The sequence below is a fragment of the Rhamphochromis sp. 'chilingali' genome (assembly GCF_963969265.1).
Source record: "Rhamphochromis sp. 'chilingali' genome assembly, chromosome: 1".
Classification (NCBI taxonomy): Eukaryota; Metazoa; Chordata; class Actinopteri; order Cichliformes; family Cichlidae; genus Rhamphochromis; species Rhamphochromis sp. 'chilingali'.
Genome location: NC_137929.1, coordinates 2256383 through 2269937, shown reverse-complemented (window position 1 = coordinate 2269937; position 13555 = coordinate 2256383). Strand labels below are relative to the sequence as shown.

At 40.9% G+C, this 13555-nt stretch overlaps 1 protein-coding gene across 5 annotated transcripts in view; it reads right to left on the bottom strand.

Annotated features, from left to right (window-relative positions):
* Positions 1 to 531: 531 nt before the first annotated feature.
* Positions 532 to 13555, bottom strand: part of LOC308397476 (uncharacterized protein) — a 41880-nt gene continuing 28856 nt past the window's right edge. For 2 of the 5 annotated variants that reach the window (XM_080883398.1, XM_080883397.1), the window contains exons 2-6: positions 11421 to 11512; positions 11264 to 11329; positions 10877 to 10982; positions 5776 to 7380; positions 532 to 5450 (exon numbers count right to left, since the gene is read on the bottom strand). In XM_080883398.1, coding sequence (XP_080739524.1) covers positions 4818 to 5450; positions 5776 to 7380; positions 10877 to 10894 — 2256 coding nt within the window. In that variant the 5' untranslated portion in view covers positions 10895 to 10982; positions 11264 to 11329; positions 11421 to 11512 and the 3' untranslated portion in view covers positions 532 to 4817. Of the gene's footprint in view, positions 5451 to 5775; positions 7381 to 10876; positions 10983 to 11263; positions 11351 to 11420; positions 11513 to 13555 lie in introns of all 5 variants that reach the window. The other 3 variants (XM_080883401.1, XM_080883400.1, XM_080883399.1) reach the window with 2 other exon arrangements.

Sequence of the window (13555 nt, the reverse complement as noted above, 5' to 3'; positions counted from 1 at the left end):
AATCCTGACAATCCTCCTGCACTTAACAGCGTACACTATGTTACTCTGTTTGTGTCGGGGGACCCGATCCTTGGGGTGGACCAGTTTTTGGTGCAGCGTGTTGAGGTGTTTAAAAGCCACAGAGACCCGGTGTTTAGAGAAAATGCGTCTCAACCAGGGGCGATTCTAGGATCAGAGCTTTGGGGGTGCTGAGCACCCAGAGAGCTGCCCAGCCAGGCAAGATAAACTTTACTCGTCACGATGAGACTTCTTCCCTGTCTCTGTCAGTCCCTGCATCCCTACATGCCTCCAGCTGTCCCGAGTTCTCTCTGACTGTCTCCTTGGTGCATTTAAACCCCTGTTCCTTCCTGTCCTCGTCGTCTGTTGTCTTCGTCTCCGTTATCAGTCATCCTAATTTTACCCTCTCTGCGCAAGTCTGCAAATTTCTGTATTAAATCATAAGATTCTTAAATTCATCAAGTCTCAAAACATGACATCACTGTTTTGTACATTTTAACACAATTTAATAAACATGCTTCAGCCAGTACCTTTTGATTAGCCTTGTCTCGGTTTCTTGCTTTGTGGTAGATCTTTATTGTTTTCACTGAGATATTTGAATGCTAATCAATAAATCAATATTCAATTCTAAAAACAAACTCTAATCAAACAGTTTTTGAAAAGTTTGTAACAAAACCATCAAATCTGATCAATGTTATTTAAACGCTGCAAAAGAAGAATGGATTGGAATAAAAACATACATATCCTGACCTTAATTACTGGGGAGAATAATGAATGATGCTCATAGTGAGTAAAAAGTAAACTGAGTGATTCTTTGGACAGACTTTTAAAGTGTTCGTATAATATAATACAGATACATAAACATACACTCCAAAAATAGAGTCCTTGAAATGTACAAATGTACAAAATATTAATTTAAACAATTATAAAAATGGAGGCAACTGTGCCTATGGTACAATGTATAAAAAGCTCTTCACTGCAGACACGACTAACATGGCTCTGCAGATTGTTTCTTTTATTTTAACCTCACCTTCAGGTTGGCAAATCTATCAGTGTTTGGTGATCAACTCTCTCAAGCAGTTTAACAGTTTCTGCTGTAACTGTCACTGCTCCCTGTCTGCTTCCTTACCTGATTCTTCCTGACCTTGTTCTTTCCCTCTTTGAACTGATAATCATACACAAATAGATTGTATTAGATGAAAAAATTACATTAATATGAAAAAATACTATTGAAACCACTAATAAAAAAGTCCTCCCTCAGTGTACTTTCAACCAAAAGGCAAATAACCAAACACATGAACATCAAATAAAAGACATAAATACTGAAACACTGATCCAACATTATCCTTTATTGACGGATCATTTGTTCTTTCATTTTTACCTGAATGTTGCTGATTTTTTGGAAAAACGTCCTTATATCCATTATGAACCTGACTGACACACACACACACACACACACACACACACACACACACACACACACACACACACACACACACACACAACAGGAGTTATAAGGTTAATGGGAATCCAGTCAGTTACCTGGTAAGTACCTTGGGTTTAATATCGGCACATATGACAAAGTGAGCAGCTTCTCTCATTCCTTCCTTTTCAAACAGGACAGTGGTAACAACAGCAGCTACGGACAAACATCGTCAGAAAACACGTTTAACACAGCAGGTTACCTGGTGTAATGTTTTTCAGGTAAACAGAAACATGGTCTGACTCCTACCAACTATATAAAGAGTAACTGAAGGTTAAATGCAGCTAACATGTCCTGTTTTAAGCCAGGCACTTCCACCTCCGCTCTGCTGCGTCTCAGCCACCATCTCTCTGCCACAAAGGTCACCAGAGCCAGAGCAGGGGAGAGCTGGAACAAACCATTCTGGGAGGGGGGTTATCTATACTTCTGTTGTTAAAAGATCTCAACCAAGTACTGTATACTTTCTATATTTTTTGTAGTGTATCACACAAACACCAAATATTGTCAAAAAAGTAAGAAATCTTTGGGGGTGCTTTGATCCATTTTGGGAAGCACCCCCCAAAACGGGCTAAAAACGCCCCTGAATATAGTTCTTTACACATTTGCCTACCAAGTGGAAGCTCAGCGGCTGAATCTCAGGAGGAGACAAAACATCTCTTTGGGGTTGTGTCAGAAATGGCATCAGGCCTAAAAATGTGTCCAATCACACATGAACAGTCACCCACTGTGGTGCCCTGTGAGTAACAGCTGAACGCAGCCAGGAAGCAGTTAAAGCAGTTCTTTTGTTAAATCCCTCCAATTAAAACTCTGATTCTGCACTTCAACACATCCTGATTGTTTTACTTTGGACAGAGACACAGCTACAGCAGAGTTCATTGTCCAAATACTTATGGGACAAACACTTGTAGTATATCACACAACACAGTACGTGAACATGTACTGAAGCTCCCCTTCCTGCAACCCTAAGTTGGACATGTGGTTATGAAACTAGATGGGCGGTAAAATAAGAACCATTATGGATGACTGTTGCTGCCTGTAAATCAAAGTCTGCCTGAGGTGGGATTTCAGAAGCAGAAACCCACAGCACCACTCCCAGAAGGCTGAGATGTGAAGCCATGTGATGAGTGAAATGATGACGGAGGAGAACACAGATGAAGATCTGGAAGCTGCTGCCTCTTTATATAGTAGACACTGAAGTCACCTTTTGCCTCCCTGCCAGCACGAAAACCCACACTAAAAACCCACTTACACAAACCCTCGGCTCTGGGATGGATTCAGAAACATGTCAGTTGTGGTAAACAAATGGACGGTTTTGCAACCACAAAGTTTAATCCTACAAGGGCAGAATTATGTTCACTCTGTGAGAGGTGAACCTCAGACAGTTAGCAAGAGAAACATTCAAAGAAACAACCTAAATAACACAAACTTAGCAGTTGGGATGCAGATCAGACGATATCAGCAACGTGATGATCAAATGTTGTTAAAAACACAAGAAAAACAGGCTTTTTGCTCCAAAAGGACAAACAAAGCAGGGCCAGATTAACCTGTCGGCACCTGCTGGCGTGCAGAGTAACATGTGACAACAACACACACGTGGTCACCTCAACTTGTTTCACTGGAGTTTCTCTTTTAGAGCTTTAACCTCCTAAGACCTGAACTCTTTCATGCATTTTTAAAGTCTCTTTGCTATTTGGGCTGTTTGGGAACTGATTCATGTACAAACAAAGAATTACCAGAACTTTGTTTCTGAGAGAAATGAGATCCACATATGAGGATATTCACTTTAAATGTCGACAGAACAGAGGCAGGATAATGACCTCGTAAGTGCAAATCAGGTCCTTGTGGAGCAAAACTTTGTATTTTGGTCTAAACATCCCAAAATGTGACGTCCACACATGAGGACAACAGGGCGCTAAAGTCCGTACAAACTTTTGTTTCTTCATTTGCTTGCAAACGAATGGAAATCCTCACTTAAAGCCAAGAAGCTTATTACCTGTGCAGCTTTAGTGCCTCAGAGCAAACAAGAGAGCTTTGATCACAATGATTTTTGTTTTCACATTTCATTCACTAGCGATTTTTTTAATGTCACCTGATCTCAGTCAGCAGACTGAATATAACAGTAAAGCACTAGTGAGCTAATGAATTAGATATTGGTCACTCATATCAACTGAAAGAGTGTAAGACAAGTAAATGTGCTATGAAGGCCGGAGAAGAGTTAATAAAAAGGTCTTGAAATGAAAATATTTCATTATTTGCTGTTTCATAGATTTTTGGTTTTATTGCACTTTTGTCAGCCCTGCTGCTGTTTTTAAAAGTACTTTATTAATAAACTGGCATAAATGGTAACATTGAACACTTGCCAGTGTGAACAAAAGGTTCTTAGCTTTAGCATCAAAGCTTCAGTTCACCTTTCTCATGGCAGTTCCTTCAGTATGTGTATTAATGCAAGAACAACTCGATTCCACACAGTTGACGCACCGAGAGTGTCTGCTGTGTGGTTAACTTTATAACCTTTGGTACGCAGTGGTGTCGCTCCACCTGTTAGCTAGTTTAAGAAACTGGTTAAGGAGGGAGTATCTGTGAGGATGAGGAGGATTTAGTTCTTTAAAGACACATCAGATACTTGCAGGAAGCTTCTTTCAGCTTCTTTTCTCCACTGCGCAGGTTTAAAACCACGACAGCAGAAGTCATGATGAAGAGATTGATTAGTCAGTCACAGTGTAAAGAGTCTTCCTGCCTGCATCGCTCGCCAGTATAAACAGACCTTTGCTCCTGGAAAACAAATATGTCAAAGTCAAGTTGTCCAAGAAATGCATTTTATCTCACTAGTGAATCAAAGAAAGTCTGTATACTTTCTGAGAGTGAGAGGTGAACGTCAGACAGTTCTTAGAAAATGTAGTTTCTCTTTAACCCTAGAACACTATCGCTGGGTGATTTATACCCGAGCAAATACATTTACATGATTTCTCTCTCCTGCAGCTGTTTACGTGTCGAGGAGCCTGTGCCTTCACCAGGGAAGTCTCAAATGTCCCAGAAATGGGGGGACCAAAGACCAGCTTTCCAGAGTCATTATTTTGTTTTAGGAGGGGTTTTTTTTCATTTTGTTAGACATGAGTTTCCAAAACGTTTTGCTGGAGAACAATGAACTATTTGACTGAGTTTCAATCATTTACAGACGAGCAAAACCAGGACAGAGAAAAAAGGACAAAACTGACTCAGTAAAACAACAGAAAAGAAGATCCCATGTAGATCTGTATTATGTAGAAGTTCAGCCCAGCAACCAGTTCAGTTCAACACAAGTTTAAATGATTCTATCTGAACTCTGTGGAGCCTGATCTCAAGCTTTTTGACTCTGATCAGAGGATCTTTCTGTGTCTTCAGATTCACTGTGATCCAGTGATGGGAGTGATTTCAGCCGTGAGTGATCGCGCTGATGTTTGCACAGAGCAGACAATGAGGTGAATGTTTGGGCACATTGGTAACAGTGAAACAGTTTATTAGTAACGTGGGATCGTTTGTGTGCAGAGTATGAACTGAGATTCCTGAAGCTCTTGTCACACTGGTCACAGCTGTAGTTTCCTTCCATGTGTGCACGTTCATGAGTGTTACGATGACCTGACTGTGAGAAGCTTCTCTCACAGTGTCTGCACTTGTGTGGTTTCTCTCCTGTGTGGACTCGTTTGTGTGTTTTAAGCTTCCATGCAGTGGTGAAGGATGACCCACACTGATCACAGAGGTGCTTTTTAACCCCACTGTGAATCAGTTCATGTTGTTTTAAGTGATGTGTTGTGGTGAAGCTTCTCCCACATTCTTTGCAGTATTTCAGTTTGTCTCCAGTGTGTCTACGTTGATGTACTTTTAGGGTCTTTTGCCGACTGAAAGTTTTTCCACAGAGGTCACAATGAAAGTCTTTCCCACCACCACAGTGATGACAGGGTTGAGAACTGGATCCATCTGTGCCGCTCTGCTTCTAAACAAAGACACAAAGACAGTGTAAGTCAGTCCTTCAACATTTGTATCCTGAACGTCGCCTGAAATAAAGAGCATCTCTGCAGACGTCCAACTACATTTGACTGTTTCAGTTAACACACTCAGTTTACTGGGCTGCAATAACTACAATACTACCACCATAATACTACAGTAATACTAAAATCATAACTGAAAGGAAAATCTGAATAATCACTCAGAGCTGCTTTTCCATGCAGTAGAATTGCTAACATGCTAACAAAGTTTAATGAGCAGAGTTGTTCCAAACAGTCAGGCTAAAATGACAAGATAACAATATAAATACATACCTCACAGTAGCTGCACTTGTAGAGTCTCTTTCTGGTGTGGATCTGTTGGTGTTGTCTCAGGTGACGTGGAGATTTAAAAGTCTTCTCACACAGGTCACATTGATAAGGTCTCTCCTCAGTGTGGGTAAACATGTGTCGTTGTAACTGTGCGTCTGTTGTAAAGTATTTGCCACACTGTTCACAGCAGTACACATCATGTCTGGTGTGAATGTGTAGGTGTGTATTTCGGCTCCCTCTCTGGCTGAAAGTTTTTCCACAGATGTCACAGCTGTATGCCTTAATTCCAGAGTGGGTAACTAGATGCCTCTGTAAGCTGCTACTGTGAGTAAAAGCTCTGCCACACTGATCACAGCTGTACGCTTTAACTCCACTGTGGATGAGTTGGTGTGTTTTTAGGTAACCCTTCAAGGAAAAAGACTTTCCACACAAGTCACAGCTGAACGGTCTCTCTCCAGTGTGGATGACCTGATGCTGTTTTAGTGAAGCCTTCAGAGTAAACTCCATCCCACACTCGTCACAGCTGTATGCCTTAATTCCAGAGTGGGTAACTAGATGACTCTGTAAGCTGCTACTTTGAGTAAAAGCTCTGCCACACTGATCACAGCTGTACGCTTTAACTCCACTGTGGATGAGTTGGTGTGTTTTTAGGTAACCCTTCAAGGAAAAAGACTTTCCACACAAGTCACAGCTGAACGGTCTCTCTCCAGTGTGGATGACCTGATGCTGTGTTAGTTTAGCCTTCTCAGTAAAACCCTTCCCATACTTGTCACAGCTGTATGCCTTAATTCCAGAGTGGGTAACTAGATGCCTCTGTAAGTGGCTACTGCGAGTAAAAGCTCTGCCACACTGATCACAGCTGTACGCTTTAACTCCACTGTGGATGAGTTGGTGTGTTTTTAGGGAACCCTTCAAGGAAAAAGACTTTCCACACAAGTCACAGCTGAACGGTCTCTCTCCAGTGTGGATGACCTGATGCTGTTTTAGTGAAGCCTTCAGAGTAAACTCCATCCCACACTCGTCACAGCTGTATGCCTTAATTCCAGAGTGGGTAACTAGATGACTCTGTAAGTTGCTACTGTGAGTAAAAGCTCTGCCACACTGATCACAGCTGTACGCTTTAACTCCACTGTGGATGAGTTGGTGTCTTTTTAGGGAACGCTTGAAGGAAAAAGACTTTCCACACAAGTCACAGCTGAACGGTCTCTCTCCAGTGTGGATGACCTGATGCTGTTTTAGTGAAGCCTTCAGAGTAAACTCCATCCCACACTCGTCACAGCTGTATGGCTTAATTCCAGAGTGGGTAACTAGATGCCTCTGTAAGCTGCTACTGTGAGTAAAAGCTCTGCCACACTGATCACAGCTGTACGCTTTAACTCCACTGTGGATGAGTTGGTGTGTTTTTAGGGAACCCTTCAAGGAAAAAGACTTTCCACACAAGTCACAGCTGAACGGTCTCTCTCCAGTGTGGATGACCTGATGCTGTTTTAGGTAACCCTTCTCAGTAAAACCCTTCCCACACTTGTCACAGGTGTGTTTTGTCTCTCCCTTTCTTCTGTGAGGTTTGTCGGCCTTCTGAGAGCGCTGACTTCTGGCTCCATGTTGGTCCTGCAGTGACAGAGATACAAACAGAGGCAGTGAGTGAAATGCAGTCGTGGAACAAACTCAACCTTCAAACTCCATTAACACTAGTTTTAAACCTGAAGGTGGAGCGTGGCACCAAACACCTTAAAGGTCTCTTATCCCCACCTGCTGGTAGTTCTAACACATTACATCCAACCTGCTGTTAAAGATAATTCATGACTGTTCAAACACTAAAATCATGCCCATCCCTCCTGATTGTACACACACACACACACACACACACACACACACACACACACACACACACACACACACACACACACTATTTTATAATTTAGATTATTTTGTTGTTTCCTATTACATATTTCTATAATTTGTATAGATTTATACAGAATTATTCAGTGATAATAAATCCTATGTTTGTTTATTCTAAAGGAACCCCGTTAGCTTCCACAACAGATGTTGCTCGTCTTCCGTCAAATACTCACATAAAATATTACACAATAAAGTGGATTCAAGATATCCACATAATTTCACTCTTACATCCACAGTGAGGTTTCACAATTGTTAAAATATAAGCAATCAATAATAATAATAATATTTCTCTGTCAGCCTTCTCGGTTACAAATCGTCTTCTGCTCCTCTGTCATGCGGCGTCCCACAGGGCTCAATTTTAGGGCCACTGCTCTTTTCACTGTATCTATTGCCTCTGGGTTCTATCCTTAGAAGGCATGGGATCTCATTTCATTGTTATGCCGATGACTGCCAAATTTATTTGACACTAAAACACATGGATGGCATCTCCATAAAACCTCTCTTGACTTGTCTAGATGACATTAAAGCTTGGTTGGCTCTAAACTTTTTAACTTCATCTCCACACACCCTGTCGGTCTCTCAGGTCAGCTGACCAGCTGCTCCTGGAGGTACCGAGATCCAGGAGGAAGCTCAGTGTGGGCGGGGCCTTCTCTATTGTGGCTCCAAAGTTATGGAATCATTTGCCCATGCATGTTAGAGAGGCCCCTTCACTGTCCACTTTTAAATCACGTCTTAAAACCCACTTTTATTCCTTGGCTTTTAACCTCAGTGAGACTTAGTTTCTTTTTTAATTGAAGTAGTTATTTAATTAATGATTTCACTCTTCTTTTATTTGTGTTTTATTTATATCTCATGTAATTTTATTTTACAGTTCCAATGTAGAGCACTTTGTGTAGCTGTGGTTGTTTTAAAGTGCTTTATAAATAAAGTTGATGATGTTGATGATGAATATCAATAACATTGAGGCACATTACACAAATTTCAAAAACAAATCGTGTCTTACAATATTTACAACAACTAAAAGCTCTGTAAATCGGCTTTTAAGTGTTCATTGAAGTTTTGAATAATTCTCTAATTTTTTAAGGCAACTTATTCCACTTAAAAGTTGCTCTAAATGTAACAGTTTTACAAAACGTTACTTTTAACTCGAGCATTTACTAAATTGCAGTTTGTTGAAAACTGTGTAATATGATGATGTATTTCATCTGGATACTGCAGCTGAGCAGAATAAATGTGGTGTGTTTAACAGAATTGCTTTCTTTAGAACTACAAGTAAGCCATAGAATATTTTAGCCTGTACAGGAAGCCAAGAAAGGTTATTATGCATTTTATCAATATTAGTATAGTATGAACATCTTCACACTAATCTGGACGCCTTATTCTGGACTAACTGAAGTCTGTTAAGATCTGTCTTATTAGCTGCTGACCAAATGATTGAACAATACTCCAGATGAGACATTACTAGTGCATTAATGACATCTTTCATAATGAAGAAGTGATACACAAAGAGCATTTCATAGCCATAGCTATGCCTTGTCGGCAGAGTTATGTGACATTAGTGATGTTTGTACTTTCAGCGTTAACTTGGTTTTAAAGCCTTTAAAATATACGCCGTTCAATAGTCGACCTTAATCTGACAGAGAATGTGATGATTTTGTGGATAATTAAAGTCAGTCATATATCCACAAACACAACAAGCTGAAAGTCAGTGATGCTGCTCGGTTTGCAGTCCTGAACATCACGGCACAAGCAGGATCCACTGCACTGTTAATGTTAGCTGTGTTATATTGCTGCCTCTGTTCGGTGGTGTTGAGCCAAACGCACTTTAAAGTGTGTTTGAACGAGCTGACGGTTCACTCGTTAAGCTGAAAGAAAGATGCTTTAATCACAGCAGTCACACATGTGTCCACTGCACCATCTGGAACTCTTCTTGTTTACACTCGTAATAACACAAACACTAAATCCTGCTTCTCTGGTGCTGTTGTGTAGCAGTGTGTACACCTGAGACTGTCACCTGTCTGTCTGTCCTGCACTCTCTCTCTGTTTCTTTCTCTCTGATTGTGGAATAAAAGTATGAACATGTGTTTATAAGTTACACTTGTGTTTGAATCCTGCAGCTTATCACACATTTGATTTCCATGTGTGACGACTGCAAGTGTCCAGAGTGAGGACAGACTGAGGGAGCCACTGCTGCACATCATCTGTGAGGCTTTGCACCCCTGATGATCCACCAGGACAAACTCAGCAGTGTGTGAGGAAGATGAGGAGGAAGAGCCAGCAGCAGCTGACAGATGGAGACAATAGACAGACTGTTCCCTGTTTGTGAAGGACTGCTAGGAAAGTTTAACATAACTGTCTGTGCTGAATCAGTCTTATTAGGTAATGTTCAAATAATGTGATCATCCCAGTGTTTTCAGTGTGGGAGAAAGTACTCAGGGCCTTCAAGTTACACACTATGAAAGGCAGCAACAAGTTTAATGTTCAGAAACCTAAAGTCTGTATCAGCAGCAGGATGGAGCTAAAAATAAATGTTGGTTTCAGTTCTATGAAGCTTTGAGTATTTTGGATCAGTAGCTGCTGTGTTTGTTGCATCATATTGCTGTAACTGTTTATATGCTTTATATATTCTGAGCTAAGTTGATCTATAGTGTTACATGATACACTCTCAGAAATAGAGAGAGAACAAGGAGAGAGAAGAGAGAAGAACATTTTTGGTCTTTAAATATTTGGTCTATAGGAACATACTGGTCTTTAAAAGTCCAGAAATGCCCCTTTAAAGGTTCAATTTGAAATAAAGTACAAATCTGTATTATGAAAACTTAAGCAGCAACTTCTCCAGGTTCCAATATTTATGCAATTCTCAAACCTTTTGGCCACGACTGTATAACCTCTTCTGAAGTTTAGTGGATATTATACATGGTTATGCTCAGGATGTGTCGGCCAGTTTCCACTGGAAACGCCTTTTGGTTAAACTGTCAGCGAGGAATTTGCATTTGCACTGTTACATTTTTATATAACTTTAATGCACATAAACAACAGCTGCTTGTTTCAGTGAAAATACATTGATGGGTTTTTAATAAAGTTGTGCAGCTGTAAAGTATTTTGTCTGGTGTCAATTCTATCGTCAGCTACATCGTTATGGCAAATGTTCAAATGTATATGGTGATAAATATCTTTGGTCATATGGTCCTGCTCTGTCTGTCACCTTCTGTGTTGAGCTCATTGTTTCCTCTGTAGTGGCTGAGCTGAGTCCAAGTAGCTGAAAATGTTCCTCTGCTGCTCCGTCAGACTCTCCTCCTCCTGCTGATCAGCTGGGACACAAAACAGATCTTTGTTAGGCTCCACACTGCACTGAAGAGTCAAAGTGTCTCATATGTTCATCTGACAAGTAAAAGAACACATGTTTGTTTCCCGAGGTGGGCAACTTGTTGAAAACAAACACAAAAGGTTTGAGCACTGATACCTGCCATTGCTGGCATTGAAAGATGCAACGCCAGCAATGTGGATTGTCAAGACTCAAACCAATCATCAAGCAAAGACAACAGGGATCATTTTTTTCTTTTTATTTAGCATTCACAGCATTTGTAGTTGCCTTCTGTGCAGGGGAAGTCCACGCACACTGTGTGGTACCGCCATCCGCAGAAGTTGCATTCAACCTCTGTAAGAGAAACGAGATTGTCTGAGACTGAAATGATATTAACTAAAGAAGTTGTGATTTGAAAAACTTCACATTTTGATCCGGGACGTACTCTGCATGAAAACAAGCGCTCACTCTTCCTGCTCAACAGATGACAAGGGCGGAGCCTTATACCACGTGATACAGAAGCTGTGCCGTGTGATGCTAAAATTAGCAGGGAAAAAACAACGGAGAGCACGTCAGGGATGACGAGAAAGTGACAGGAGAAAATCCGTCCCGGTCAACCACCCAAACATCAATAACGGGAACCTTATACAGCGCTTCCCTATACACGTCGAACTCCCCCAGGCACAAAGACATTACGGAGGCTATCACTTATCACCTGACCAAAGATATGGCTCCATCAACACTGTGCAAAATGAGGGATTTAGGAAAACGATCAACACCCTAGACAAACGCTACACAGTGCCGTCCCGCAACTATTTTTCTATTGTTGCGCTACCTGCTCTGTACACGCAGCGTCGAGCAACGGTGGAGACGGAATTTCAAGCAGGACAACATTTTGCTGCAACAACAAAACGTAAGACATTTGTTGTTTTATGTTTATTTATTGTTATGAGAGAATCATGATCTCAATTCTAAGCCAAAAAATCGTGATTCTCATTTTATGCAAAATCGTGCAGCCCTAACATTAACACAAAACTATTGTTTCACCAGAGAAACACACATGAAGAGAGAGAGAGAGACAATAACAGCTACCAAACAGTCGTCATAATTCGTCACACAATGAGAAAAGGACAAATCAACAAGTAACAATGACTAATTAATATTAAAATCTGTAACATAATGTATTGTTTGGAGTTTAGTCTGATTGGTTCAGGATGAGCTGCCATTATCCAATCACACGTCTGCTTACCTGCATCTTTTCTCTTTTTTCTAACCTGAGCACCTGATGGCTTTGAACTTTTATTGTCCATCTTCCATTGGTTTGAATTTTGCGCCCCAGTACAAACACAAATCCCCCAACCCGAGGATCAGCACAATTAACCTAACAGACCTACACCTTAGTTCACAGATTCACTTTGTCTAAGGTTGATTTCTGGGATTTCACACAACCCAGGATTCAGATCGTGAATCCATGATGGGCTTGGATTTACATCATTATAAATGAAATGTGCTCTACTTGGAAGCAGCCGGCCCCGCCCCTTTTGACGGGTTGTGTGAGATTTTAAATCATCAAACTGTAAATTATAAATTTAAATTGTTATTGATCCTTTACCCCGAGTCCTAAAGTGTAGATTTATTTTCTTACTCTTCTTATATTTATTGTTTGTTTACTTGCACCACTGTAACTGCAGCCTCGTCGTCTCGTCTCTCTATATGCTGGACTGTCTGTAGCGGAGATGACAATAAAGTTTACTTTGACTTCAGCAGCGCGCAGGCGCACCGAGGGCTCTCGCACTCACTTTATAGAATTTAGAAAAAACATCGGTGCAGATTATAAGTCTGTATCATAATATCTGTTTGTTGTGTTGTTTTTATTTTGTTTTGCAAGTTGGTTATTAGATGCCACTCCAGCCAGCCAGAGACTCCCCGCTGCCCTGCCCTCTCCTCCCTGTGCCGCCAGCAGCAGGCGCACCTCGCAAACGGAGGGCGCCCTTACTCCCAGCAAATGCCTGATAGAAAACCGATCGGTGCCTACGAATTTCCCAATATGCGCTGGCATGACGTCGGGGAAGCATGGGTACGACCGATAATTTTATTTTTTTTATTTATTTTTTTTATTTTTTTTCTAAAATGACATCAGAAACAGCAGTATGCGACATTACGTGATGGCAGAGCTTCAGTTCATCCTTTGTCATTTTTTTTTTTTTTTTTTTTTTTTTTTTAATAAATAGGACAGGGGGAATGAATGAGAGAAAGAGGGGGAGAGAAAGAAAGAAAACCAAAGGGGAGAAGAGACGGTGAGAAGGGGGGGGAAGAGAGAGAGAAAAAAAAAAAGAACTCCTGGGTCACCTGTATGGAGAAAAAAAAAAACAAACAAAAAAAACAAACAGAGGAGACAGCAAACAACAAAGAGCAACATAATAATAGAGAAAACAAAGCACCATCACAATAAACTAGCTAGTCATAGATATCAATATTTACTAAATAATAAACGATATTGTGCAGCACGCAAGATAGACAGCGCACAGTGTGCTTTGAGGCAGCAGCCAAGAAAGCTTTAGTCCGCGTCTGTGAATACCC